The 27,980-nt window shown below is 43.1% G+C and overlaps 2 protein-coding genes across 4 annotated transcripts; both read right to left on the bottom strand.

The window, feature by feature from the left end:
• Positions 1-188: 188 nt before the first annotated feature.
• Positions 189-7,523, bottom strand: LOC143138219 (elastase-1). Its single transcript, XM_076298718.1, has 6 exons — positions 7,382-7,523; positions 4,519-4,628; positions 4,130-4,224; positions 2,827-3,107; positions 1,481-1,644; positions 189-393 (listed from the first exon to the last, which is right to left on the bottom strand). Exons 1-6 carry the CDS (start codon positions 7,521-7,523, stop codon positions 214-216), a joined length of 972 nt encoding a protein of 323 aa, XP_076154833.1. The 3' UTR covers positions 189-213.
• A 4,479-nt stretch (positions 7,524-12,002) lies between these two features.
• On the bottom strand, positions 12,003-27,723 carry LOC143137649 (uncharacterized). 3 transcript variants are annotated; one of them, XM_076297920.1, is made up of 2 exons: positions 27,511-27,723; positions 12,003-14,712 (listed from the first exon to the last, which is right to left on the bottom strand). In XM_076297920.1, exon 2 carries the CDS (start codon positions 14,704-14,706, stop codon positions 13,108-13,110), a length of 1,599 nt encoding a protein of 532 aa, XP_076154035.1. In that variant the 5' UTR covers positions 14,707-14,712; positions 27,511-27,723; the 3' UTR covers positions 12,003-13,107. The 3 variants fall into 3 exon arrangements, with proteins under 3 accessions (XP_076154035.1, XP_076154036.1, XP_076154034.1); XM_076297921.1 differs by having other exon boundaries at positions 27,521-27,723; XM_076297919.1 differs by lacking the exon at positions 27,511-27,723 and adding an exon at positions 18,715-18,842.
• Between the last annotated feature and the right edge of the window lie 257 nt (positions 27,724-27,980).

Genomic DNA, 27,980 nt, shown 5'->3' with positions numbered 1-27,980 from the left:
CCATGAAGAAAGGCGTGGAACGGATGGTGGGGTGAAGGGACTACAATCGTTGACTGCAACCTGCACCTCCCTCTAACCAGAGCGCAAGCACAGCTCCCCCTAGTGGCGGGGAGGTTTCAAGCCCTGCGTTACAGGTGAACAGAGCAGGGGTAGAGAGAGAGAGTGTGTGTGTAAGGGGATGAGAGAGGTTAAGGAAATGGATGGAGGGAAGGATCAGTGCATGAAGAAATCTCTGATCCTGGTGGCCTCGATCCAGGGGATGTAGGCGGCGGTGCGAGTGAACACGCTGGGCTTGTTCTCCACGGTGCAGCCGATTGGCCCAAAGCTCACCACGCCGTGCACCTCCCAGCGGTCCCGGTCCAGTTGGCACAGGAGCGGACCACCAGAGTCACCCTAAGCAGGACAGAGAACAGATTAGCATCGGAGCGTTGGAGCGTCAGCATCAGGCTAGCTAAAGGAGAGATCGCTCATGAGCGATAGCAAATTAGCTACGAAATGAATCAATCAATAGAGTTATTGTTTATAGTGCAGTATCACCATGCAACATGGTCTCAATACACTTTACAAACAAAATAAAAATCCACCAACAAGTGAAATAATAACAATGATAATAATAATAATAATAATACAAAAAAGAATCAAACAACGAACAATAAAACAATGCAAGAAAAATTATTGGAATTAAGCAAACATTTCCAGTCATATTTAACCTTAGCCTACAAGGGTATTATGGTGAATTTGAGTCCAGGCCAAAATGTTTAGAAAAAGCTTTTCATCTAGAGTGAAAAATGTCAACACTGCCTGCTCCCCTTACATTAGTAAAGGGAGAACTAAATGTAAGTGATGTGCCTTTTTTCTGCTGTCAGTGGTCCAAGAAAGCAGAATCGGTTCTGTACTGTACATATGCTAAATTGGATTTTTGCTGATTATTGACAACACTGTAGGCTAATATTCTTACAGACTCCTTGTTAGGAACTATAATTGGAAGTGTAGCCTTTAGCTATTGGCAACAGCTTGTGCATAGCCCTGTGTATAATTTGTCTGCTTGCCTGCTTGTTGGTGATTTATGAGGGTCCATGGTAAATTATGATGATTTTGATTGTGATCTGGGAAAACCCATCACATCAAAAATCATTTATTTCTGCTCCGTTTCAACCCTCTCTGGTGAAATTTCACCAACTTCAGATTCTGATAGCATCCTAGCAGCATGCTTGATACCGTCCCATAGCAACATCATTGATACCATCCATGGGCTTTTCCAGATCCTATCACATATGGTACTGAATGTGGCTAAGGAGCTGGGCTAGCATGCAGGACCCTGAGAAGCTTGGATTTAATACCCGGCTTCCACCGTTGCTCTCTTGAGCAAGGCACTTAACCCGAGTTGCTCTGAGGACAGTGGCCCTTGTAATATAATTGGCATATGTAAATGGTTTTCAATAAAAGCGTCTGCTAAATGTAAAAGTAATGTGCTATTCACCTGACAGGCAGCAGGGGGCCCCTCTGTGTCCCTAAACCCTGCGCAGATCATGGAGTCGCGCACACGGTCCCCCCAGAACTTCTTCTGTCGGCATGTCTTGTAGTCGATGATGGGCAAGCGAGCCTGGTTCAGGGCCTCCGCCAGCGACACGTTCTCCTTCCCACCTGAAAGAGGGGAACAGTGGAATAGTTAACGTCAACATGGTGGAACAGGGGAGCACTATGTGCCCACGGGGACCCGTGTTCGAGTCCGGCCCGGGTCATTTCCTGATCCCAACCCATCTCTCTCTCCCACCTCTTCGCTGTCCTGTCAATAAAGGCAAAACAAGCTAAAAAATATATATACTTGGCCCCAGCCATGGCGCAACTGGCTGGGGCACCTGCACCGTACACCGCGTCCCGGGTTTGATTCCTGCCCCGTGGTCCTTTACGGATCCCACCCAGACTCTCTCTTCCACTCACTTCCTGTCATTCTCAACTATCCTATCGCATTAAAAGGCATAAAAAAAGCCCCCCAAAAATATATATTGTTAAAAAAAACAAAAAAAAAACATGGTGGAACAAACAGACGAGCTTGATTCTATAGGGCCCTGTCTCTGTCTGGTTTTGTCTGTTAAGTGGTTTTAGGTTAGTGTTGTGTTGTGAGGATTTTTTCCTAAATGCAGTTAGGAAACATGCTTCTGTAATACCAAAAATCCTAAATGCCATCCTAAACTGAGATAAGATAGGATTTCATAGTTAGGAAGTTTCTGTAATGAGGCCTGATTTGAAGTTTCTTGTTGGCTTTCTGATCTGTATAGTCCCAAATTCATTCTACTTTACTATTATTAAAAAAAAATTTTCAAGTAATTGAAATGAATGATTAATTGAAAATGATTCATTGAACAATCATAAACAAGTTCACCTAAATACAAGAGAGTCTGTCTTTTTGCATTGAGCCAAAACAACAATAAAAATAACTGATTTGGACCATATATATGTCTTTGCTACTTAGTTAGTATAAAGATACTTTGAGCTACTTACTTTTGAGTCAAAATCTTCTTAAAAACAGGTAATTTTATCTGCCAGTGGAGTAAGTAAATTTACCTTAAATTGTCTTAAATCTTCAATCTTATCTTAAATTAAGATAAAATGGTTTACTCCACTGGCAGATAAATTTACTTGTTTTTATGTCTTAATTTAAGAAGATTTTGACTTATTTTAAGTCAAATAATCCTACAAGAGAGCTCAAAGTAAGTATCTTTTTACTAAAAACAACACTACCTAGATTTGTTATCTTAATATAATATTACAACACTTGGTAAGATATCATTTTTGCAGTGTGTGGGTTGGTGCAGTGTGGCCTACCCCGTGTGTCCCCCCAGCCAGTCACCCAGCAGTAGTGTCCGGGCTTCAGGTTGATCTGCTTGCGCGGCAGGCAGGCGTAGCGGACGAAGTTGCTGGGCTGGATGTCAGTGCCGGCCTTGACCAGGGCGATGTCGTAGTCCAGCTCGCTGTGCGCCGGGTAGCGGAAGCGCTCGTGCCGGTAGATGCGCTTGACGGGGAACATGCGCTCCGGCGTCTCGGAGCGCTTCAGCTGGTGCTTCCCGACGACGATACGCCAGCTTCCAGGATCCTCGGCCTTCCCCCTGCGGAAGAATAGGGGATGTAATAAGGAATATTCAATAATTAATTTAAAATAATTGATCATTTCAAATAATCCACTAATTGTTATGCTTATGCCCGTATGCTATTTACTTTGAATATGCATGGACACATATTGATGTAACTGCACAAATGTTTGTGTTTGTGTGTGTGTGTGTGTGTGTGTGTGTGTGTGTGTGTGTGTGTGTGTGTGTGTGTGTGTGTGTGTGTGTCTGTGTGTGTGTGTGTGTGTGTGTGTGTGTGTGTGTAGGAATAAGTCTACAAATTTAGCTAGCCCATCCTGTTCCCTTGGTTCTTTTAATGGAATGTGAGGTTTATTTTAAACTTAATTATCCTCAACATTGTCCCCTAGATCTGTTGCTGTTGGTTTGAAATCTATTCGGATGAGAATCTGCCACATTAATGAAGGTACAGTTATATGATTTTAGTATCCTCCACAACGAACATTTTTTAGGCTGCTATGAGCATGTGGATGTGCATATTGAAGCATGGAAGGAGGGAGGTGCATCAGTATACTGGTGATGATGTTATGTGGAGGAGTTATGTTATGTGTCGGTGGTAGCATAGCGGCTAAGGAGCTGGGCTAGCATAGAGTAGATGTAGTCTGTAAGTTGTGCGTTCAATTCCTGGCTTTCGCCATTGCGCCCTTGCATAAGGCACTTAACCCTGAGTTGCTCCAAGGACAATGGCCCTTGTAAAATAATTGACATGTTTAAATCACTGGATAAGTGTCTGATAAATGAATAAATGTAAATGTAATGAATGTGTTTATGTGATTAATATGCAAGGGTATGCACACAGTATGTGATTAATATGCAAGGGTATGCATACAGTATGTGATTAATATGCAAGGGTATGCACACAGTATGTGATTAATATGCAAGGGCATGCATACCGGTATGTGAGTAATGTGGGTATGCATATGTGAGTAATGTGGGTATGCATATGTGAGTAATGTGGGTGTGCATATGTGAGTAATGTGGGTGGGGATTGTTGTGGTTCTTACTTCTGGAAACAGTGAGCAGCAGTAAGCACCCAGGTCTTGTGAATCAGAGTCCCTCCACACACATGGATGTAGTGCTTACTGCCCCTGGGACGAACCTACGTACACAAAGCAAGGTAACTTGTCTTTTTTGTAATTTTGTGAAACAAGGGTGTATTTTTATTAGGAATTTAACCTTTAACCTTTGGTATCTTTTGCACATTGTCAACTGTTTCATGTATGTGTTACTACGAGCAAAATGACACATGCATGTAACTTACAGCATCCACATTTCCATACTTTTCCAATATTTCATTAATTCCAGATGTTTATCCCAGATCTGCACAAAGGACCCTGTGAGACTAAAGTAGCCAGAACAGAGAAGAGAACGTTTTTTTTTATTTTTTTTTTACCTGCAGTGAGACTTGCCAGGGCCAGGAGTGAGGCCTGGCTTCGTTGCCGGAGACGATGCGTTCCGCCGTGTTGGGCTTAAAGTGGGCCAGGCCGCAGTCCTTGGGCCAGTCTAGAGGGCGGAGAGGAGTAAAGGTGATGATACATGGGGCAACTTCTTGAGCAATGTTGCTGGGCAACCACATAACCAGTTCCATTTATTCTGATTGGATAATCATGACAACTTGCCTACTGATGATTAAAGTTCTCCAGAAAAGAAACTGTTGCCCAATATCAATGAGAAAATGCCAGCACCACAATAATGAGGAACATTGCCCAGCAACATTGCTCAAAACGTTGCCCCATGTATCATCAGCTTAAGAGGAGAACACTGAGTTGCTGCTGCCTGACAGCTTAAAGTCCCACACAGAGGGCCTCACTGATCAGAGCATCAGAAAGGAAATGGCTGAAAATGTGATGGCCAAGCAACAAAAGGGGCACTTGCAACAAGGCCTTATGTGACAGCAGTATCTACTGAGCTATCGAGTCTGGAGGCAACTCATCTTATTGATGGTCAGTACCAAAGGTTATAGAGCTAAATTATGTGTGCTGTGTGTCTTTTTGACAGCTGACGGTACTAGAAAGTTAACGGCTGAAACGAAATGGACCAAGGAAGGTATTTACATATGGGACCTAGTCTTGTGAAGCTAGATGACATTTACTGATGTGTGTTCACAATCTAGAGACAAATATATTATCATAAATCAGTGATGATGGTCTCCTGGGAGCACATATGTTCAGAGAGAAGTGTTCTTCAACAAAATATTCTTCGTGCACCACAGGGTGGCGCCAAATAGCCTTCATCACATAAGGTTCATTCGGACACAACAGTTCTAGGAACACAGCTCTACTAACTGGAGAGACCCCCCCTAGCACTACACAGTTCCTAGGTTTCTTTTTTCTGCTTTCACTTGCACATAGTAGGAACTCATATGACACACATTAGTAGCCCACTGATTACATGAACATAAAGTAATGAAACGGGCAGCATTGCTATTTAGTTAAGCTGCTGAAATTTATTGACATATTAGAAGCTTGTGGTATCAGAAAGCATAAAAAAAGAAGCACCATTATTAATAAACATTTCTCATCTGTCCAGAAGGCATTTGTTGCATGACAGTAGTCAGTCTCTGCAGCCTCTACAGACACACTCTTGGGGCATGTAAGTGAGCTCCCATGTACATGCCCACAGAGTGTAGCGCTGTAGCTGCCTGGCTGCATTAGCTGCTGGCTGTAGCGACTTGAGCTAGGTAAAACCGATTGTTTCTGTTGTTTCGTACCGACAGTACTCTGTGACCTTGAGAAGCGGAGATCTTTGTGAAAACTCGCCGGAATTCTCCTTTAAGCAATTTAAAACAGAAGCTGAATTATTTTTACAGGGATTTTTTTTTTTTAAATGGTGCTTCTGCTGCCTTGGCTTGAACATCAGTCATGTTTCCTATGCACAGGTTCGTATGCAAAAGACCCTACCCTCAAGTAGGAGCTCAAATAGTTATAGTAACTGCGGTCAGAGGAACTTTTTAATCCCCAGTTCCATGTTGTCCGAATGTGCAGTGGAAAAAAGGGGTTCTAACTATATGTTCTAGGAACAGCAAAAAGTTCCTACAGTGCGAAAGGGCCTATAGTAAAAAGTAAAAAAGAAATCTGAAGCAAAGCCTGAGTGGTGTGGTGGTGGTGGTGGAATGAGCTGCTTAGCCATCACACTATGCAGCAACCTAAAAACAGTTGTAAGGAGTGCTTTTCTAAAACTAGCCAGTTAACATCCTGAAGGCAAGTGAAGATCTTGCAAACGCCAACAATAGTACCGCTGTTGGCTGTGATAAAAGCATTATAGCTTGCATACTGTGTCTCTATATTGTGTCTTTTGACAGTATAATTGGAGATGTGCTGATTTGACATTATTGCAGGGCAGTCCTAACCTGACAATAGCCAGGCAGAGCGAAATTCATCTGGCTATTGTCAGGTTAGGGCAGTCCAGCCTTGACGAAAGATGTACACAGTGCAGATCACTAGTGGAAATGAAAGATTTGTGTGTATTTCACATGACCATACACTGCCCAAATTAATTTGTAGATGAAACCAAAATTTGTTGCCTACAAAAACTACCCCTTAAAAAGTGTCAAATTCTTCCAAATTATTCCTTTAAACCTCAAATCTTCAACTACTTTTTACGCACTTATAAAAACACATTTACATTTAAGTCATGAAAAATGACAGTTTTGATTTCAATATTTTCTTCCTAATCGCTTTATCCTACTGTATTTGCTTGCAAGATTAAAATGTAATTCTGAACATTTTCCCCATTACTCTTCTTCTTATGACGATTTATGTCGTGAGAAAATGGAAAAAGTTTGATTTCAATATTTTCTCCTTAATTGCTGTAACTATTTGCTTGCAAGAGTAAAGGCTCTGAACAACATATATTTCAGGAAATCCAAGGAGTGACAGCAGAAGTAATAGAATAAAATCTCATCAGGAGGCGAAGATGCGTTTTAAATTAAAGCAGATTAAAAAAGTAATTTGAGATCCAAATTAAAGTGAAAATATTTAAAAAGTAGATTTTTATGTTTATGTCTTTCCAAAATCCATCAGCTAAGCTGAAATGGTTGGACTGGTAGGTAATAAATGACAGAAGCAACTTTGGTCTTTTAAATGGACCAAAGAGCGAAAATAACATTTGGACTAGAGACCACGAAATTAATGCAGCTTTAAATTGGATTGTAACTGACTGAAGACATCCACCTAAATTGAATGGATGGTAAGATTGTAGATGAAGACATTATGAAAACGTTTAAAAAATGTCTGGAAGGTGTCGCGGTTTCTCACCCAGGTGGAGGACCTTGTGTTGCGGGTGGAGGCCCGGGGCATAGGCAGGCACGGAGGCCGAAGCAGCATGCAGAAGCAGGGTTGGGCACAGCAGCAGTAGCAGCAGCACCAGCAACGGGTGGAGCAGACTCCAGGCCTTCATGATTCAAGGCTAACAGCTAGCAGCTAACAGAACCCGCTCTCCATCGGCCAGCATTTATACCCCTGAGTGCTGCTGGGGCTGGCCCTTTGTGCCCATCCATCGGCCGGCACAAAGGGCGGGCGGCCCCCACAAAACATCCACCCAACACCAACCCCCCTCCACCCTCCACCCCACGCCCCCTACAAACAAAACTGGATTGTTCTGGTGGAGCAGCCTGGTGGAGGTAAGTTGGCCCCAGTGCATGATGGGATTTCCATCAGCACTTTCAACTCAACCCAGTCCGCACCCCAGTATCAGGGCGCCGTGCAAAACAACCGAACCACAATACACAACACCCTCCTTCTGTCCAAGGTCACGCCACCTCCCTCACTCACTCTCTTTTTTTGTAGGTCATCATGAGGGAGGGCCGTGACCTTGAAATGACCTTTATCGTTGATTGTGTTTACATGCACACCAGTATTAGTCATGAAGCTTATCACAGTTGTAATCATTATTCAGGATATGGTGTTTACATGAACACAGAGGAACCTGGATGTAAATATCCCTGTAGGCTATATGTAATAAATACTAGTATCCTGGTTATTGATTACTACGTTCTATTGCTGCATTCTAGTCAGCAACTATCAGAACTTGGGATAGAATGTATACATGTTAGACTACTGAGATTTCTTTTTGAGTTTTCCATCTGACATAGCCTGGTTAACACGCAGACCTTCTCAATTGTAATTGAGTTGTTGAATGTGTCTGGAAAAGCTTAATTGACTTAGACTTCCAACAGGAGCGTAACTAGCAGTGAAATTAAATTTAAACTGGTGCATTAAACTCCTACCAAATTGTTTCAGAAGTGTAGCAATCTTGTAAACGAAGGTTTTAAATGAAGTTGTTTACACAATTCCAAAGAAATACACGTCCATGCCGGATTAGTAATGTTTTAGGGACATTGCAAATGGGCTTCAATGGCCTGGGTTTCATAAAACCAGGATAAGGGCTTGGGTTTCTAAAATAGCCACACAACGTTTACATGTGCCAACACAAAATCAGGATACTTCACGGGAACAGGAAAACACAAATACGGGATACTTCAGAAGCCCTTTCATAACTAGGATACTCAAGTTCATCCAAATGCACTCAGAGTTCTCCAACATTTTGTATGATAATGTGGTTAATTTTACAGAGTCCAGTGTTAAGTGTGTGAAATTTTGTTGCTCTTCAAAAAAACAGAAGCGAGACAAATTGATGACATTTACTGTAGGGAAATGTGACAATAATCAGGAAGTGCACTGAATAAAAAATAAAATAAAAACACTGAATATGGTCCTAATGCCCATCTTCCTTCCACATTCATTTTGCATTTTATATACAGTGAGTATATTATCTGAAACCTTTCACCCATTAATAACTTGGGAAAAAAATAAACACACTTTGTTTACAGTAAGCTTTACATTGTTTATCCAGTTACTTTTCGGTCAATACATAGTTTTCATCCCAGTAGACTTTTCAAAAACATATGTCATGGCGATTTACTAAGTCACTGGATCAGAGTTATGGCGAATATTGAGAGCTCATACACTGTTTTAGTCATTTGCAGGAAAAGCTTTCAGAGGATCTCCCTGCACATGCTCTGGCCTCTCCTACCTACATAAAAGAGCTTTATTGTGCTACAGCATTATAAACTGTACATGTGAATGTGCACGCGCCTGTTCCCACCTGCCTATTCACACACCCCCATTCACCAACTCACACGCACATACACACACACACACATGCATACACATACACACACACACACACACACACACACACACACATATAAACACACACACATGCATACACAGGGCTACACACCTGTTGTTCATCCTACGCCTGTGAGAGAAAGGCCTGTGTGTGTGAAATGGTCGGTTTGGGTCCTTTAATGTGCTGAATGCCCTCAGAGAATGTGCCGGATCATCCGAATGTTGAAAAGTCGTCATGAAAAGCGGTGGAAATGTCCAGCTGGCAGCAGTGGTGGTGTAGATGAGGCCCAGTTCACTCAGTTTACCAGGGTGCAGAGAGAGAGACCGCGACCGCTCAGTGGCCTGATAGGGGACTCCATATCCAGCTAGCAGGCTTTGCTGTCCAACACCAGCCCAGCTAATGTGTGGTGATCATTTGGGTATCAAATAAAAGCGGGAAGGATTCACAGAAACTACATATCCCATAACCCACCACAAAAGGAGTTGTAAGGTGATTTCGCCGCATCTTTAAAGCAACACAGTGTAGTGTTTAACACTATATAGCTTTGTTGTTCTGACCATGAACAGGACATTTTTGTCAGTTCTCGGTGAATTGGGCTTAAGGGCCATTCACACAAGGAACGATAACTATAAAGATAAGTATAACTGTAACGAGAAATGCATCCACACTGGCCAACGATAAGGAAAATCTCTACTCTTGTTGATGAATCTGATGGCTAAAATTTGATAGATTTCGATTGGTTGTCAGTTTTTTATTGTTCTCAAAATCGCTCTGATAGTGATCCCGAACGATATTGTTCTTTATGTTGTTATCGTTTATGTGTGGACGTCGTCATTCATATGAGCTAGAACAATACAGTTATCGTTCTTGGTGTGAATGGCCCTATAGAGTTAAATAAGTGCCCAGTATGTTGAAAATGTATGTATTGGGGCATTCCTACACTGTGTTACTTTAAAATCTCCCTCTCAGTGGCATATGGCTCATATGATGTGTGATGCCACTTATTCTGATATCGAACAAGACAGGGAGTTACGTTTTCCGTCAGATATCACCGAAGGAGCTTCAAGGTAATCTCTTTGTGTGCAGGGAATGCTACACCTCTGACACATCCACCAAGCAAGAGCCTGTAACTCATAACTCAAAGCCTATTTTGGTAGACCATACCAAAAACGTTGCATACCACTTTCACATTGAACATGCCTCAGGATATGTTGTGAGATGCTTACTCTGCTGTGAACAAAACTACAATTCCCAGAAACACCACAGAAGACTGTTATAGAGAGCCGAAGTCACGCCCTTATACTTCCGGTCCATGGGACCTATCTTTCAAAAAAATATGAATGGGAGTTAATATAGATATAACAATTATTTGTTGGTCCAGTTTGAATTGTGCCACGAATTTCACATATGATGTGTGTGAATTTAAAAGATAATTTTTCACGTTAACTCATTGAATGCCAAGCTGTTTTCGGAAGCTTTGTCCTAGAGTGCCAGCAATCTAGACCTTTGTTGATGATTTTTGTACAGCCACAGCATATTCTGTGTTATAGCTATGAACACATACAATGGCTTGTTTAAAAGGTGAGACTTTACACTCTCAGTGGGTGCAAACCGTGTATTTCTGCACGCCACTGTTCCTGAGAAATCCCAAGCTAAATAGTGGCTAGTTTTCATCAAAATCGCTGTTTTTTTCTAGAAATGGAGATATAACGTCTTTCATGAAATATGAAGTGTTGCCTGTAAACTTTTCGGGAAGTGATCAGCGAGACCTGGCGAGACTGCCACCTAGTGATAAACCCACGAAAATGGCCTGGTTTTCAGCTGACGTGCATGCGTCACTGATTCGACTCAAAGCGGCAACCGAGTTATGATAAAATGTCCAGATTGTGCGTTTTCATGAGTTTTCGATCGTCATATATTTCATTTCCATTCATCACAGAGTTCCCAAAATCACATATAAGGTGTGTTAGAGTGTCTAGTTTCGTAATTTAAAAAAAAAGCTAAAAACGCAATATTACGTTTTGGCACTCAACGCATTTTGGCACTCAATGAGTTAAGAAAGTACTGTTGTTCGATAGACTTAAAAAGTTATGTTGGTTATATGAGAATCCGCTCAGTGGACTACATCTCTCGTCTCGAACGATGTACGTCACCAACGTAATGAAACGATAATATTAGCTGTTATGCTAGTTAACGGCTGCATCTTGCTGCCTGCTATGTCACTTAACAGTATCTTATGTACAGTCTATGAACGAATACAATTTACCTGATGTGTTTAATCCTCTGATTCATGGTATTTTCATACATAGTGTGGCTGTGAATGAGCTAACATCACTAGCGCGACTGATGGGTTTGTAGTCATTGGAATTACGATCTTTCACAATGTTGTTCAATAGTTCCGAAACAAACTGCAAATGTCTTTACATAAAAAATTGTCTTTAAAATTGTCAAATATCATATGGGTAATTCAAGGCACAAGTCAACCGGGACCAGAAAATAATTTATTTTTCGCCATAGACTGCCGTTTAATTTTTTTTTAAAGATAGGTCCCATGGTGGCTAACGGAAGGGGCGTGACTTCGGCTCTCGGCTCTATTTAGTTTTGGCCCCATATGGAAAAAGTTTACAGACAAGTTCATGTGTACACACAAAACACCTTAACCATACCAGTGTTTGTCTGTAAACACTATCTCCTTTCCTGGTCATGACTACGATAGCAAATAACACACATTTAATGCACAAGTCGAACATTCCCAAGCCACACATTTATTTTAACAAATAGTTTACACAATCACACAATCCAAGATGCTAATATAACATTAAATTGATCTGTGTGTGTGTGTGTGTGTGTGTGTGTGTGTGTGTGTGTGTGTGTGTGTGTGTGTGTGTGTGTGCATGTGCATGCACCCACGTGTGTATGTTTTTAACATAGGTATTAAAGGGCAAACACATTGAACACGGAATCACAACACCCATGACACAGAATTGATTCAAGTTAATTTTGGCAAGAAATAGTTGTCATAGGTTACGGAATGCACTCGTGGCAGTTCTATCAGAGGTTCTATTTACCTATTCTAAGCCTTCAAAATACTTTCTTAATCCTGACACTGGAAATGAAAAACGTTGTTAATTTGTTTTAGATGAAATGACTGGAATTCTTGAGTGTTCTGTCAACCAGCATGCAGAATGTAAAGGCAGTCGCTTTCCCACCTATAAATGCTGAGACGTTCGATACCTGTTCAAGATGAATGATAGATTTGGCACTAGGGGGTGTTTGTTTTGCTTCCTGCTTCAGAGTTTGCTATGATTTTTACCACAAATTCAACCCCTACTCCGTCAGTTAAAGGTGAGTTCTGTCTACAGAGACTACAGTGAGCTCGGAAGGGAAGAGTGTAATTTTATTGTCTGTTGAGCTGAAATGTCAAGATTCTTTCACCAAAATCTGATTGCATTTTCAATGAAAGGGCGTAAAGCCGTACTGCCCTCATAGCGATCGACGGGTTGGAAGTGTTATCTGGTTGGACTGTTATCTGGGTGAAGGAGAAGAGGGTGGTCACCAAAACAGAAAGAAAGAAAGAAAAAAAGTACATTCAAGGACAAACTGTGTGGTAACCATTGCTGCCTCAAGGTCAGTTCCAGTCTTTCAAACCTCTTGCGCTATTGAATGACCTTGTTTAAACCCTTTTTGCACCATACTAGTTCTAGTGAAATGATTCCCCATATAGTTTGTGTGAAGCACTTTGGGTGTCGGCAAATGCACAATATACAGTTGGTGTAACCACTCGATCATGAATTCATTCACACTGTGACTTTAACCTACTGGACCAATTCTTTACTCGGCATCCCATAATTCACTCCCCCACTGTGCTGGACCGCAAACAGCATCCAGGTCTCCGTAGCGACATCCTCTGTCCGACTCTCCTCCTCTTCTTCTTTCCACTCGGCTGCGTTCCGTCCCCAGCGACTTTCCCTGCCTCCGCACCCTCTCCCTCGGCGCCCTGCTGACTTTTGCCTTCGGGGTCGTCATTGTCGTCGTTGTCGTCGTCGTCGCTCGTCGCCATGGCGACAGCCGAAACCTTGATCTGCAGCTCCAGGTGTCTCTGGATGGCCTGGCCCAGCTCCTCGGGGTCCACCGCCGCCCCGTATACCTCCCAGGTCATCCCCTCCTCGTCCCACTCCACCTCCCGAATGGGGGTTCGTCCCCCTCCGATCACCATATCTCCACCACCAACACCACTTGGCTCCCCAGCTGTCAACCCCCTCGTCTCCCCCTGGTCTTCTCCACTCGACTGGCCGCTGGACGATAGTGAACCGACGGCGGTAGCGCTGGCAGGGGACCCCGCCAAAGACCCAGTCTGCACCCCTACGTCTCGGAGGTCGCCACGGGACGTCATGGTGCTGGCCTCCCTGACCGCCGGCCGCTGCCGCGAGGCCCACATTCGCCGCGCTGCTGACGACGCAGACACGGGTGCCGCCGCCACCGTCGCGGAGCTGCAGACGCTGGACGAGTCGCTGTCCCCACGGCAGCAGTGGGTCAGGAGGCGCCGGTCCAGGCTCGTCTCGCTGATGGACGACACCAGAGGGGGGAAGGCCAGAGACCCGGCTGAGAGTGACGACCTTTGACCCTCAGAGACGTAAGTCACCGGCGAGTACAGTGGGGGGGCGTAGTGGAGTTGCGTCGCGTCAGCATTAGCATAGGGGAGAGTTAGCGACACGGAGGTACCAAAACTACCAGAGGTACGCAAAACGCTGCCAGGGCGATCAGTCCTGCAGCATCCACCCAGCGAGCTGGGAGCCCGTCCATCAATGAGCCCCAAAAAAGTCTCGGTGTCCCCACGGTTTCCCCCGGCACCCTCATCCGGCCGCCCCTCCAGCGCGGTAGACCTGGGTGCAGCATCTGTGCCCGCCACCTGGTTGTACCCACTCAGGCTCTGTCTTTCCAGCCGTCCCGCCTGGAGGTCCCTATGGAAGTAGGGGCCACTGCAGGGAGGGAACCCAGGGGGAGTGCCCCTCTCTGGGGCTAACGCGGGCTTAGCGCAGGGGTCCTCCGTGATGCTCCAGGGACGCCCTCTGGTGCCCCCTCTCCAGATGACTGTGTCCGGGCTGCTGCTGCTGCCTCCGCTCCCCAGGCTGGTGGTCCTCTCCTGCCGCAGCACGTAACCCCCGGAGAGGACGCCGAACTTGGAGGCGGACATGTTGGCCCCCGACCCGGCCAGACTGCGCGGCCGCTGGGCGCTGGCGCTCTTGCGCAGGTCCGACTGGAACCAGGCCAGCTCGGAGCGCGGCAGCGGCCCGGTCCCCACGGCCGTGGAGCTCTTGGACAGGGAGATGATCGGGGGGTCGCGCTCATCACTGTCCTCCTCCTCGTCGCTCTCGGTGTAGTAGTCGCCCGACGCGGCGTGGACGCCAGGGGGAAGGACGTTGGACGCGCAGTGGTTACTCTCCGCCATGGTCACCTGGTCATTGCAGGAGAAAAGTAGGACTGATTAGACAGGCAGATTTAAGCAGTCTACCTTGATGTAATATTTACATAATTTAATATTAAAAATAACAATGACAAATGGCAAATGACAAATTACAAAAGTCGACAAAAATCTTAAAACAGCGATGTGCCGACATGAGTGCACTGTCACTTGCCACGTACATTAGCGGCAATTTTTATTTGTATTGTGACATGTAACCTGAACAGTTCAATTCCCCCAAGAACAATTCAATGCGACTTCTACATTCTTGATCTCTGGATCACCAGAGAGGTTGGGAGCAAGCTGATGTGTATCATCGCATCACTCGGTGGAAATGAAAGAGCTACAAAGGTAGTCAGTTGGGTTAGCTGCATGCTGTGCGTCTGTTCGTTTGTTGTTCCTTTGCGCATGTGGATCAATTCATGATATATTACCAGTCCGGAATCCGACATTGGCCACATTTAAAGGTTGTATCAGCGATTTCAGGCCCAAAAAAGGCCCAAACATAAATGATCACATTCATCTAATCTTTCCTAACGATCCTGGCTGTCTGCCCCATAAGCAGGCCGTCAAAAAAACGTGTCTCCGTAGGAAGCCTAGGCTCTGAGATCTGTACACAAAAATAAAAAAATCAGAATTAAGCATTAAGACTTGTGACGTGAATCTAGCCCATTGGGCCTGGGTTGAGTCCAAAGTTGGCTATTTAAATAGGATGAAATCTGCTCAATCCAGCCCCTACATCCACCCACATCTGTAGTTCTGTATTATGTCCATGCCATCCATATGTCTGGAGCCTTTAGCGAGTAATGCTAATTACCTGGCCTGAGCTGAACCCGAACCCTCTCATCCACACAGACAAAGCACAATAACAAAGATGCCAAGCCCATTATTGTCCCCACACTTATTAAGGGATAATCCACAATGTGAATTAGCTAATTGAAGATTATTTGATTGTAGGGATTGCAACAGATTGCAAGGAGAGTAGGCACTTGAAGCCAGAATGTTTAAAAATGAACTTTACAAATTTGTTCAGAAATTGTTTTTAAAAAAAAATCAAATACAGCAAACCAAGAGGGAAGTAAATATACATTTTAAAGATTTTTTTCTGTAATTATTAAGTTTTGTTGAACGAAATCTTCAAAGAGTTGGGAATATTTATCTTAAATATGCAAGAATTAAAAATCAACATTACTATATAAATGGTGTCAGACACACACACACACACACACACACACACACACACGCACACACACGCACACAAACACAGAGTGAGAGAGAGAGAGAGGTTGGGAGAAAGAGAGACAGAGAGAGAGAGATAGTTGACAGTTGCACCCGGTTATCTGAGGAGAAGGGAGTGGTGTGTGTGTTGGTCATAGTGCTGCCCAGTCAGATTACAGAGATTATAATCTGACTAAGAGGATGCAGGGCCCTAAAGGATATAAGGATATAAGACAGAGAACGAGCCTACCCACATGGAATTCCTGGGCTATTAGCCACACACACACAGACACACACACACACACACACACACACACATATGTGCGCACTAAACATGCACACACACCGCTCTCTCTCTTTCTCTTTCTCTGTCTCTCTCGCTCTCACTTCTTGTCATACACACACACACACACACACACACACACACACACACAAGTGATTCCTCGCCTTCTCCAGAGACCAGTGGTGGAAGTGATTGGAGATTAGAATTTGCATTCAGCCTGGAATAATGGCACAACAACAGATGATAACAAAATCAAAAGGCCATGGCTGGGCTGACTCCAGTGTATACATGTGTCTACCCTGTGTTGCAGAGAAGAAACCTCTCCTATATTTCTCTCCTAAATTCTGAATACGTTTTGACATATTCTAGGTGACACCTAAATGTTTATCACATTACATTTTTAGATACAAACTATCAGTTTGATGATGATAGAGATAATGCACCTACCTTTTCAATTTATTGAGTGTTATTATTATTCTGTATAGACTTATAACTACCTTAATACATTCTTAATAACCTAATAATGTGATAAAATGTAGATAACAGTATTATTTGTGCACAATAATAAGCTATCAACTGTTGCTACGGTTTTATTTAGCATTACTGAATTATAATAGTTTAGTGTGTAGAAATTATACATATCACAATGTTTACAAGCAGCATTTTGAATGAGTTTAAAATGATGCATGTAAATGCCTTTTAAAGTTTAATTTGAAACAATTAATACAGGAATTTACATTTTCTTAGGTGGTCGGTTATGAAGTTTTGAGTACTTTGATTTCTGATCGTACTGATTTGGTTTTACAGTGTTGCTGAGATACTCACACTGGCCTTTTTCTGCATTTAAGTCCTACAGCTAGTACAGTAGGACATGCTGTCCTACAGCAAGTGTATCTGTCAGCTTAAGTGTGCGTGAGAGAGCAAAAGAGCATGGGGAGAGTCCAGTTCAGACGTTTAAGCTTCAGACCTGAAATGGGCACCAGTTGGCTGTCCCCATGAATACATAAACATACACATATACACACGCACGGATGCACGCACACACACACACGCACGCACGCACGCACGCATGAGCACACACACACACACACACATACACACACACACATATACATGCAATCTCACGAATACAAGGTGCATGCACACACACCTACACATGTACACAAGCACAAACATAAACACAATGACAAACACAGTCAAATACATGCATACACAGACATATAGTTCAGTATGCACACAAAGCACACACGCACACTGCCTTTCTTGGTCAGGGCTCACTCGGAAAAGAGACCTCTGTCTCAATGTAACTACTCTGGTTAAACAAAGGATAAAAAAAACTATAATTGAATCATGCTGCTAACTAACCACAACTAATAAGGTGCTACATGTGGATTTTATTAAAGAATGCCCCTCAAAAAACATGACATCAAAAATGCCTAAAACTCTAGCAAATCTTAAAACCAAAATGTTCTCAGATGCTTTCTGCTAACTGATCAAATGCACCTCCTATAAATCAGATACACTCTGTCTTTAAATTATTCGATTTTGTATCTTTTATTTTTTTTTAATCATTCTATTTTATGGACTTTACTTTTTAACTATTGCCCTTTTATGCTTTTATGCACGATTTCCTTTTGTTTATGTATTTAAATTAATTGTATGTGTATGAAATATGCTATATAAATAAACTTGCCTTGCTTTTCTTGTGTATCAAATGTGCAATATGAATAAACTTGCCTTGCCTTTTATTTTACGAGTACTTCTTGTGAGGAGTCTTTGAAGGGCTCTTGATTTATATATGCGGGCGATGTCATATGTGATTCGGCTCTTGGTTAGGCAGTTCTGAGTCACCGCAGGTGTAGCGGTGGACAGGGAGGTAACATCACTCACAAGGCCTCATGAGAAAACATGAGATTCCTCTCCCAGCTGACAAGCTAAAAATAGCCAGGAAGGTTCAGCATTCACAACTATGCCCCTAAAGTGCTATCTCACTCCTGCGCACACACACACACACACGTACACACACACACACGCACACGCACGCACGCACACACGCACACACACACACAAATGCATAATTATGCACAAGCGTAATTACACGCATAAACGTGAAATAATCATCAATCCAAATGTTACATTATATTCTGCATTGTCTTACAATATTAAATCATTTTGACTATATTTCTCTCTCTTTCTTGCTCAATCCCTCTCTCTCTCATGCCCCTTTCCTTATCCACACAATCCACAAAAACACCAATGTTTGTCTCTCTAACACTCAATCTGTCTACCAATGTCATCTACTTTGTCACCTGGAAGCGCTAGCACAGGTTGAAAACACACCAAATTTGAAGATAAAGTAGTGTACTGCAAATCAACATGAGATGGAACAATAAGCAACAGTATCCTAAATGGTTTGACAGTGAAGTTTGATACAGCGGTATAAAAAGACTCTCTAAGGATCGTTTGTGTCTTTCTGTCTTTGCTGCTCTCCTCACCTGTTAGCTCTTTCTCCTCTCCACCTCCCGCCTCAGGTATGGCCACACACTCCGGCGTCCGAGTCCATGTTCCGCACACGCTTCCCCGAGCACTCCGACAACAACCGTCTAACAGAGCCGCTGCTGCAGGCTCCCTCTCTCCCTCCCTTTCCCCCTCCCTCCCTCCCTCCCTCCCTCTCCTTCAACAGGTAAGTCAATAACCTCCTTCCTCTCTTTCTCCCTCCGTCATTCCCTCCCTCACTCTGTACCTCTTCCTACAATCTCTCCCTCCCTTGACAATCCCCTTTCCTCTCTTACTTCCTTCTCTCCACATTTGTTCCTCTTAGTCCCTCTGTTTATTTTCTTTATTTCTTCTGAACGGGAGCGACGGACGCTGAGAGCAGCAGACCAGGGAGTGCTGCTGGGATTAGTGCGGACACACACACACACACACACCAACACACACACACAAATCCCTCACTGTAGGTGGCACATGGGGACCGGGGAATAAGTGCACCTGTGTGTGTGTGTGTGTGTGTGTGTGTGTGTGTGTGTGTGAATCCAGACATGTCCACACTCACCATAGAGTATATTCATCCTACTGCAGACCTTGCTGGCTTTTGCATAATAGCAGATCCCTGTGGTCTAATGAGGGTGTGAGACAGACAAGGGGATAACATTCAGATGTCACAGATACTCATCTCCACCTGTGACTCATTACTTTCCACCCCCCCTCTCTCTCTCTCCCTCCCTCTCTCTCTCTCTCTCTCTCTCTCTCTCTCTCTCTTTATCTCTCTCTCTTTTTCTCTCTCTCTCTCTCTCTCTCTCTCTCTCTCTCTCTCTCTCTCTCTCTCTCTCTCTCTTCTCTCCTCCCCTGTACTTTCCACACATGTGGAAATAATATTGCATGAGAAGGAAATAATTGTCTAACATCCAATATGGTATTTCCATTTTTGCTGCAATTTGACGTCACTTTCCTCTCTGCCTTTGTTAGTTATTCCATCGTGGCCCTATTTAACCTCACGTTTTTATAATGCACATATTTACACTTGTTTAATCTCATAGTCTCTTATTGATAAAAAAAATACACACACATGCCCCCTCACACACACACTCTCTCTCTCTCTTCCCCACTCTCTCTGTTTCACTCTCTCTTCCTGTATTTCTCTCTTTCATGCCCCCCCCACTCACCCCCCCCCTCGCTCTTACCCCCCTCCCTCTCTCTCTACCTCTCTCACTCTCTCACTCACTCTTTCTTTCTCCCTTGTCTCCGGCCCACACAGTCACAATGAATCTTCGTTACCGTAGAGACAGTCAATGCCTCGAGGGAGCTGAATGAATTTCCTTCATCTTTCATAATTTACTTCTTTGTTCATATATCGTCACACTATAAGGAGTCAACAGCAAACTAACCCTTTACAGAGTGTTGAAGCTTTCACAGAGTGAAAAGTACTTACTGTACTGTGTCAAAGAAGCGTATAAGCTGTGATATTTGTCTGTCCAAGTTCATTTCCTACTATGAGATCCACCCTATGGGCCCTACAGTAATTTGAATCTTGGACAAAGAGCAAAGTCACTCAATGTGCAAAGTGTCTCGTGGAAGAACTAAAGCTGTCGGGTGGTATGGCCTGTGGAAGCATTGAGCTGATACACCGATGTTTGAGCTTATAGTGTCTTGGTCATTCTATTACATTTTCAAATACATTTTGCCTTGTTATTGGATTAGCTTTAATTAGGCTAAAGATGTAAATGTAAATGTAAATCAGGTTTCTAGGCCAAGTATACTTGTGAATACAAGGAATTTGGTCTCTGCATTTATCCCATCCGCGAATTAGTGAACACACAGTGAGGTGAAGGACACACTAACCCGGAGCAGTGAGCTGCCTTGCTACCGTGGCACTCGGGGAGCAGTGAGGGGTTAGGTGCCTTGCTCAAGGGCACTATCTGGGCATGGGAGAGCAGTGCTCGACCACTTCCCCCACCCACATTTTTCCTACTGGTTGGGGATCGAACGAGCAACCCTTTGGTGCAAGCCTGAAACCCTAACCAGTAGGCCACGGCTGCCTGATTTGCAATTTGCCTGATTTTTACTGTAAACTAGGGCCCATTACAGTAAGTGAGACTCAGGCATTCCTACTGACCCTTTCCTGTACCTGAAGCCTGACTGCCATACAAACCAATCAACACTGGTAGAATTTGAGAGCACAACAGTCTGATCATTGCATTTCAGTTTTAACTGACACTCGTACTGTCACCACATACAGGACCTGCTGCGCTATAGAGAGAACGAGAAGGAAAAAGTGGTGTGTGTGTGTGTGTGTGTGTCCCTTTGTGTGTGTACACTCTTAAAATGAATGTGTTGAAAACAACACAACTTGTTTGTTTTAACACATCTTTGTGTCCAGATTGGGAAAACACAAGTTTGTGTTGTTTCCTTTTTATTTGTTACACAAAATGTGTTGAAAATAACACAATTTGCGTTGTTTTTTAACAGATCTCTGTATCCAGATAGGGACAACACATTCGTTTTAAGAGTGTATGTGTGTGTGTGTGTGCGTGTGTGCTGTATGAACTAGCAGGGGGATGCTGTTTAGTGTAAAAATAGTCACTGGCCTTGGCAAGTAATTAGCAACAGCTACTGTTTGACGTCAAATATGTGTATGTACACACACATCTCTCTCTCTCTCTCTCTCTCTCTCTCTCTTTCTCTCTTTCTCTGTGTGTGTGTGTGTGTATACGTGTGTGTCATGGAAAGTTTTTACTGTTGCAATGGGTTGTTTAACATGAGATCATAATTTCAAATTTTTTACAGTATAATTATGGAGAAGTTTGTGCCGTTCTGGACTTTAAAACATGTCCTTACTCAAACTGCTCAAAAGCATCTTGACATAATAATCAAACACTCTGAATGTTACAGTTAAAGACAGTTTGTTAAAGATTAAATGGTTAAATGCAGATTTTATGTTTTTTGCCGACCCGAGAGACCAGTCCCATGGGGCGCTCAGAGTGCGGTGGGAGAAATAATAGCTGTTATCAGATTAAAGCAAATGATAATTTCACATGGTTGGGTTGAACATTAACCTTTTTCCTGAAACACTTGCAGTTTGTTCAGGAGGCCACTGCGAGGGTCAACACTGGAGGTGATGGACAAGTTATGATGAGTAAACAGAAATGTGAGCACCCACCACACTCACTCTTAAAACGAATGTGTTGAAAACAACACAACTCGCGTCGTTTTTTTAACACATCTCTGTGTCCAGATAGGGACAACACAGTTTGTGTTGTTTTCTTTTTTATTTGTTACACAATGATGCAAGCACAACACACACCTGTCAAGCAACAAGCACACAACACCACACATACAGAGAGAGAGAAAGAGAGAGAAAGAAAGTGACTGTCAGTTTGCAGTGCCGTGTTGAAAATAGCATAACTTGCATTGTTTTTTAACACATCTCTGTGTCCAGATAGGGACAACACATTTGTTTTAAGAGTGAACCACACACACAAGTCCCCCTTGTCCTTTATGTGTGTGTGTGTGTGTGTGTGTGTGTGTGTGTGTGTGTGTGTGTGTGTGTGTGTGTGTGTGTTTTCTCAGAATTTACGGTCTGTTACACAGAGTTTTCATTACGCAGGCTGACTAGCCTGGGTTTTCCCATGCTGCCTTACGTGCACAATTTTATTCACACTGCTACAGTAGGCAGCCCGGATTCCATGAACTTCGTTTTCACCTCAATGAAGGAACCAATCACAGAACGGAGGTGGGACAGCAAGACGATGACGACACACCGAAGCGGTTATGAGCTACATACAGACGCATTTGATAGACATTCGTAGCGCCCAATAAACGGCTCTGGGCATTTGTAAACCACGTCTCAAATACGAGAAAATGAATGTGTAGTTCCCAGACCCACTCTCAATGAGATGAGGTTTGGCGTTAGCCAGGCTACAGGCTGACAAGGAATGATGCAAACTGACAGTCACTTTCTTTCTCTCTCTTTCTCTCTCTCTGTATGTGTGGTGTTGTGTGCTTGTTGCTTGACAGGTGTGTGTTGTGCTTGCATCATGTATAAACAGCCATAGAGGGAAATAGGGGGAGGTGGTTGGGTGAAGTTGTGTGTGTGTGTGTGTGTGTGTGTGTGTGTGTGTGTGTGTGTGTATGTGCGTCTGTCTGTGTGTGTGTGTGTGTGTGTGTGTGTGTGTGTGGTTTGTTTGATAAGGAAGGGGCTCAGTGGGAAGAAGACAGGTGTCATGTGTCCAGATGGACTGCTTTATTGCAATTGACTACTAATGGTAGAGATAATTTTTAAGAAGTGTGCCTTATAAACCTGTATACATAAAGGTGTGAGATTTTGAACATTCTAACTAAAGATTCCATTCTGGAACAATTCAAGATTCTAAAATTTCTGGTTGAACAACAAATCCAAATATTCTTTAGAACATTCATTTTTCAACATTCTTATCACACCGGTGTGACGGTACAACTTTAAGGGTTAAGGCACATGCCTGTATAATGCGCATATTAGTCAACATGTCAGCCACAATGTATAACACACAAAGCCACATATCAACATAAACAGATGGCACAAACATACAGTCAAACATCAGATAAAAATTATTATATGACTATAAGCTTTTTTTAAATGGACTTCCTCTTTAAGTACCAAGCAGGCAGAGGAAGTAGAACACAAACACAGAAGAGGAGTATTTACTGTAATTACATGGGTCTGTGATTAAAGTATGAAATGTGAAAGGAAGGTCGTTAGGAAGAGAGAGAGGTAAGAACACGAGTGAGGGTCACTGCAGGCTTTCGTCACCGCAACAAACCACCAATCAGTCCTCAGAACCCCTCTTAGAAGCCCATTTGGCCTGGGTGTTGATTAACTTTTGTGTTTATATGCGTGAGTGTGTGTGTGTGTGTGTGTGTGTGTGTGTGTGTGTGTGTGTGTGTGTGTGTGTGTGTGTGTGTGTGTGTGTGTGTGTGTGTGTGTTTGTGTGTGTGTGTGTGTGTATGTGTTTGGGGGGGATTGCAGATTTCAGGTGGGTCAGTAGAAAAACTAGTGAGCTGTAACCTGCCTGGCACACACACACACACACTTCTACTAGGAAACAAAGGACTTATCTTTCCTGGGGGGCCGGAGCGGACACAATAACCCCACCCCATCAATTATCTGCCCCCCTCACCCACTCTACAATCCCCGACATCAAGCGGAGTCTCGGAACATACAGAGGATTCGCTGGCTGAAGGTCAACGTCATTGGGTTGAGCTAGACGCTAAGCTAAGCTAAGCTACGTGCACATTGCGATGGGTGAGTTGGTTCGCGTGGGAAAAACGACCCCTGGGGTCTCTCTGACAGCAATGCCTGACTCATGCCTGGGAGTGAGTGAGCTAACGTGTGTGAGAGAGACCATATGGAAATCCGATGACCAGTGGCTTAGTTTGGCATAATGAAATAAAGACTTATGACTTGAGATCTATGCTAATACAGCACTTGATTTGCCCTAATCAGGTTTAGATCTGGTTTTGATGTGGCCCGGATCTGGTTTTGATGTGGCCCTGATCTGGTTTTGATATGGTTTTAATCTGGTTTCGATGTGGCCCTGATCTGGTTTTGATATGGTTTCGATGTGGCCCTGATATGGTCTGGTTTTGATATGGTTTTAATCTGGTTTCGATGTGGCCCTGATCTGGTTTTGATATGGTTTCGATGTGGCCCTGATATGGTCTGGTTTTGATATGGTTTTGATGTGGCTCTGATCTGGTTTTGATGTGGCCCTGATCTGGTCTGGTTTTGATATGGTTTTGATGTGGCTCTGATCTGGTTTTGATGTGGCCCTGATCTGGTCTGGTTTTGATATGGTTTTGATGTGGCCCTCATCTGGTTTTGATCTGGTTTTGATGTGGCCCTGATCTGGTTTTAATCTGGTTTTGATGTGGCCCTGATCTAACCTGACCCTAGCCAGATGAATTTCGCTCCGCCTAGCTCCACTCATCCATCTGGAACCGATCCATTGAAGTGTTGCTTCAGAAGGCTGGGCCTAATAAAAAAATGCTTGAATATGATTGAATAAGCCACTTGTCCGTCATCTATTGACGTGCTACTTCAACCACTCACATCGAAGCCAACCCGTGACGCTGATAACAGTCTCACAGTCGCTTCTACGCTATGTCACATCTATGAAACTCCCGCCCTGCGTCCTGATTGGCTGAACCATAAAGTCGGTTGCAGAAATCACTCTCAATGGAAGAGGTCCCAGATTGATGTGAGTGAAGCTAGGCGGAGCTAAGCGGAACGACATTCATCTGGCTAGGGTCAGGTTAGCCCTGATCAGGTTTTAATCTGGTTTAGATCTGGTTTTGATGTGGCCCTCATCTGGTCTGGTTTTGATGTGGCCCTGATCTGGTTTTATTGTGGTTTTGATGTGGCCCTGATCTGGTCTGGTTTTGATATGGTTTTGATATGGTTTTGATGTAGCCCTGATCTGGTTTTGACAGTTCTATATAATATTTTTTTAATTCTGATATATGTGACCCTGCAAGGCGAAACCAGTCATTTTGTGCACGGTGCTATTTTGAGAAAATCCACAATAAACAAACGTACAGGTTAAAATGTCAAATTTCACGTTTTCGCATAATTCGACAGTATACAGTCTACACTTTCATATTGTGAACAAATTTCACGGATAAACATACGTTTTGACTGTTAAACCCTTACTTTATTTAGGTGAAGATTCAACACATTAGCGGTCATTCCCTTTGTCCATGCCGCTATAAGGTTTTACGGTAGGGTACAGTAGAGCTAATTTACTCATTAAGCTACTCATTACTCGTTACTCAATGTGTCAGCTCTATATCGTTTTTGGCAGATGTAACAGAATATGAATGTGAAAGACTTGACTTTCAGGGCACGAACGGTCAAAAGCACGAACTTTTAGGGACCAGGAGACGTTTTCCATTGAAGTAGGCTAGCGCATTTTAAAAGTAGGCTAGGCTATACACAATCTGTGTACACAGAACTTCCTCTCCCCTTACTTCCCCCAAAATACATTAATTATTATTCTATAGTGACACCTTATGACCGTCTCAGGTATTAACTAGGGTGCAGAAAAAGACTCATTGACCGGTTGAAACTATGGTGAAACTGCATAGTCAGTCATCCGCTTCATAGTCACGCTACCGTAAGGCTAATCATAGCTGTGCCCTCACACTATCGCACGTAACAATTTACTTCAAAAGGTGATTTTCTCCTCTTCTGGCGTATCGTGACAGGAGAACCATGCCAACTTTGGATGCGGTTATCTTTGCGATACTTTTTGCAATACCCTCGATATACATATCGTTGGAAAGCTTAGTTTATGGCCGTTTGTGTGAGTAGAATAACTTAATTTTGTAAATTTTACCAAAACGACTGGTTTCGTCTTGCAGGGTCACATATTGAGATTCTAGATTTCTTTTAGATTACACTTTTTGTGTACTGACTGTAGATTATATGAAAGTTTTTTTAAATAAATTTGAGGAAAAAATAAACTTTTCCATGATATTCTAATTTTTTGAGAAATCAGCTATTGTCTGCTTAGATATACTGTAACCTGTTTAATATACACACAGATAAACTTTGATGACTAGGTGAACATACGTGAAAATGTTCCAGTTGAAGAACTGACAATGTACGCCTTGCATATTTTCCAAATTATTTTTGAGTGCAACACACTGGTCTCTATTGGATCAAAAACACGAAGGGAACATTTTTGTTGTTGCTAATGATAATTTCTTTTTAAATTGGCAGTGATTGATACTTTAGAATGTATGTAATGTATTAATGTTATCATATATTTTCCATATATTTTTTTTTCTCATACATGGACATATCGTCCACCGTAATTTTGGCCAATCAGAAAGCTTATGATAAGGTCAGAGTGTGAGGGTGTCAACCTGGTAAATTATGATATGCCAACAAATATCCAAGGACTATCCAAGTTAAGTGTGACCCAAAAGAATGCTAATTTCACTTTGCAACGAACACACACAGGTAGATCTATAGACTAACTCCACCACTCTATTGCTTTCCAGGTCTGTCTAAAACGTGTGTGGCTGTACCCAGCTAAATATCGAGGTGTGTGTGTGTGTGTGGTTGTACCCGTCTAAATGTCGACTCTGAAACCACACACTACTCAAATCATAGCAATCAATGTATGCCCACTCAAAACTGATTCCTATTACTGTAATTAAATGTGCTAAGACATTTCCAGCCTTGGCAAGGTGATTTTATGTGTGACCTGCCTATGCTAAATTAAAAAATCATGATTTCCAAGGCTATAATTTATTGCCTGACCAACTCTGAGTTCCCCTTCAGTAAATTTGAAAGTGGTCATAAATTTGCTGTCACTTCAAAAAGGACACTTTGGATATTAACACAAAACTTGCCTCCTCTTCCTCCAGTCCTGGACTGCAATAAGTTGAATGCATTCGCTTAGTCATTGTACTATTCATAATATGCCATTAGTAGTAGCAGTAAAGACAGTAGTGCTTGCTAACTAACCCCCAACACATGCCTTTTAAGGCTATTAAAAACCATGCAGAAGGGAGAACTACATACTGAAAGGTCATGTCTGCCTGTTCCCATACAGTAGCTAAATGTTTACACACTGACAGATATACTGTATGAACGCACTCAATACAGGCAGTTCTAGTCACACAAGACAATCTACCAATCTAGACTTATGCTGTAAAGTCAAACCGTGTCGTAATGAAGCCAGATTACGAGTAGTTGATGTCTTGTTCTGGCTTTAACTGAACACACAGTATGTCTGTCACTGTACCTGTTCACACCTAGGGAGCAGGGCACAAAGCCAGGTCCCAGGAGTCAGACAAGCAGGCCGGTCATCTTGGTGGTCACAGGTTCTAGGCTTGGTTCTACAAGAGTTTGTCCCTCTCCCTGCTGTCCCTGTCTTTAGATGCTTGGGTGGCTAGTAATCCATTCAGTGACAGCCGGTCTCAAGTGCATCAGTGTGTGTGTGTGTGTGTGTGTGTGTGTGTGTGTGTGTGTGTGCAGGGAAAACTGCTTTAAGGGCTATGGCACACCCACAGACATGTGGAGACTGTACCAGCCAATAGGATTTAGAACAGGACAACGCCATACAACAACACTGAGTTATATTATTCGCAGGAGCTACTACTACTAATATTAGGTGTGTGTGCATAGTGTTCTGTATTAAGTTGATTTTGCTAACGTGTTTACATAAAAATGCAAATAGCCTACTGTCATGCCATTGATGGGATACTGTGGAGA

The sequence above is a fragment of the Alosa pseudoharengus genome, unplaced genomic scaffold (assembly GCF_046254945.1).
Source record: "Alosa pseudoharengus isolate Yale_2024_CS ecotype anadromous, Long Island Sound unplaced genomic scaffold, YU_APseudo_1.1 YU_APseudo_1.1_scf_21, whole genome shotgun sequence".
NCBI classification, from domain to species: Eukaryota; Metazoa; Chordata; class Actinopteri; order Clupeiformes; family Clupeidae; genus Alosa; species Alosa pseudoharengus.
The sequence above is the reverse complement of the archived record's forward strand: the minus strand, read 5'-3'. Positions and strand labels throughout refer to the sequence as shown.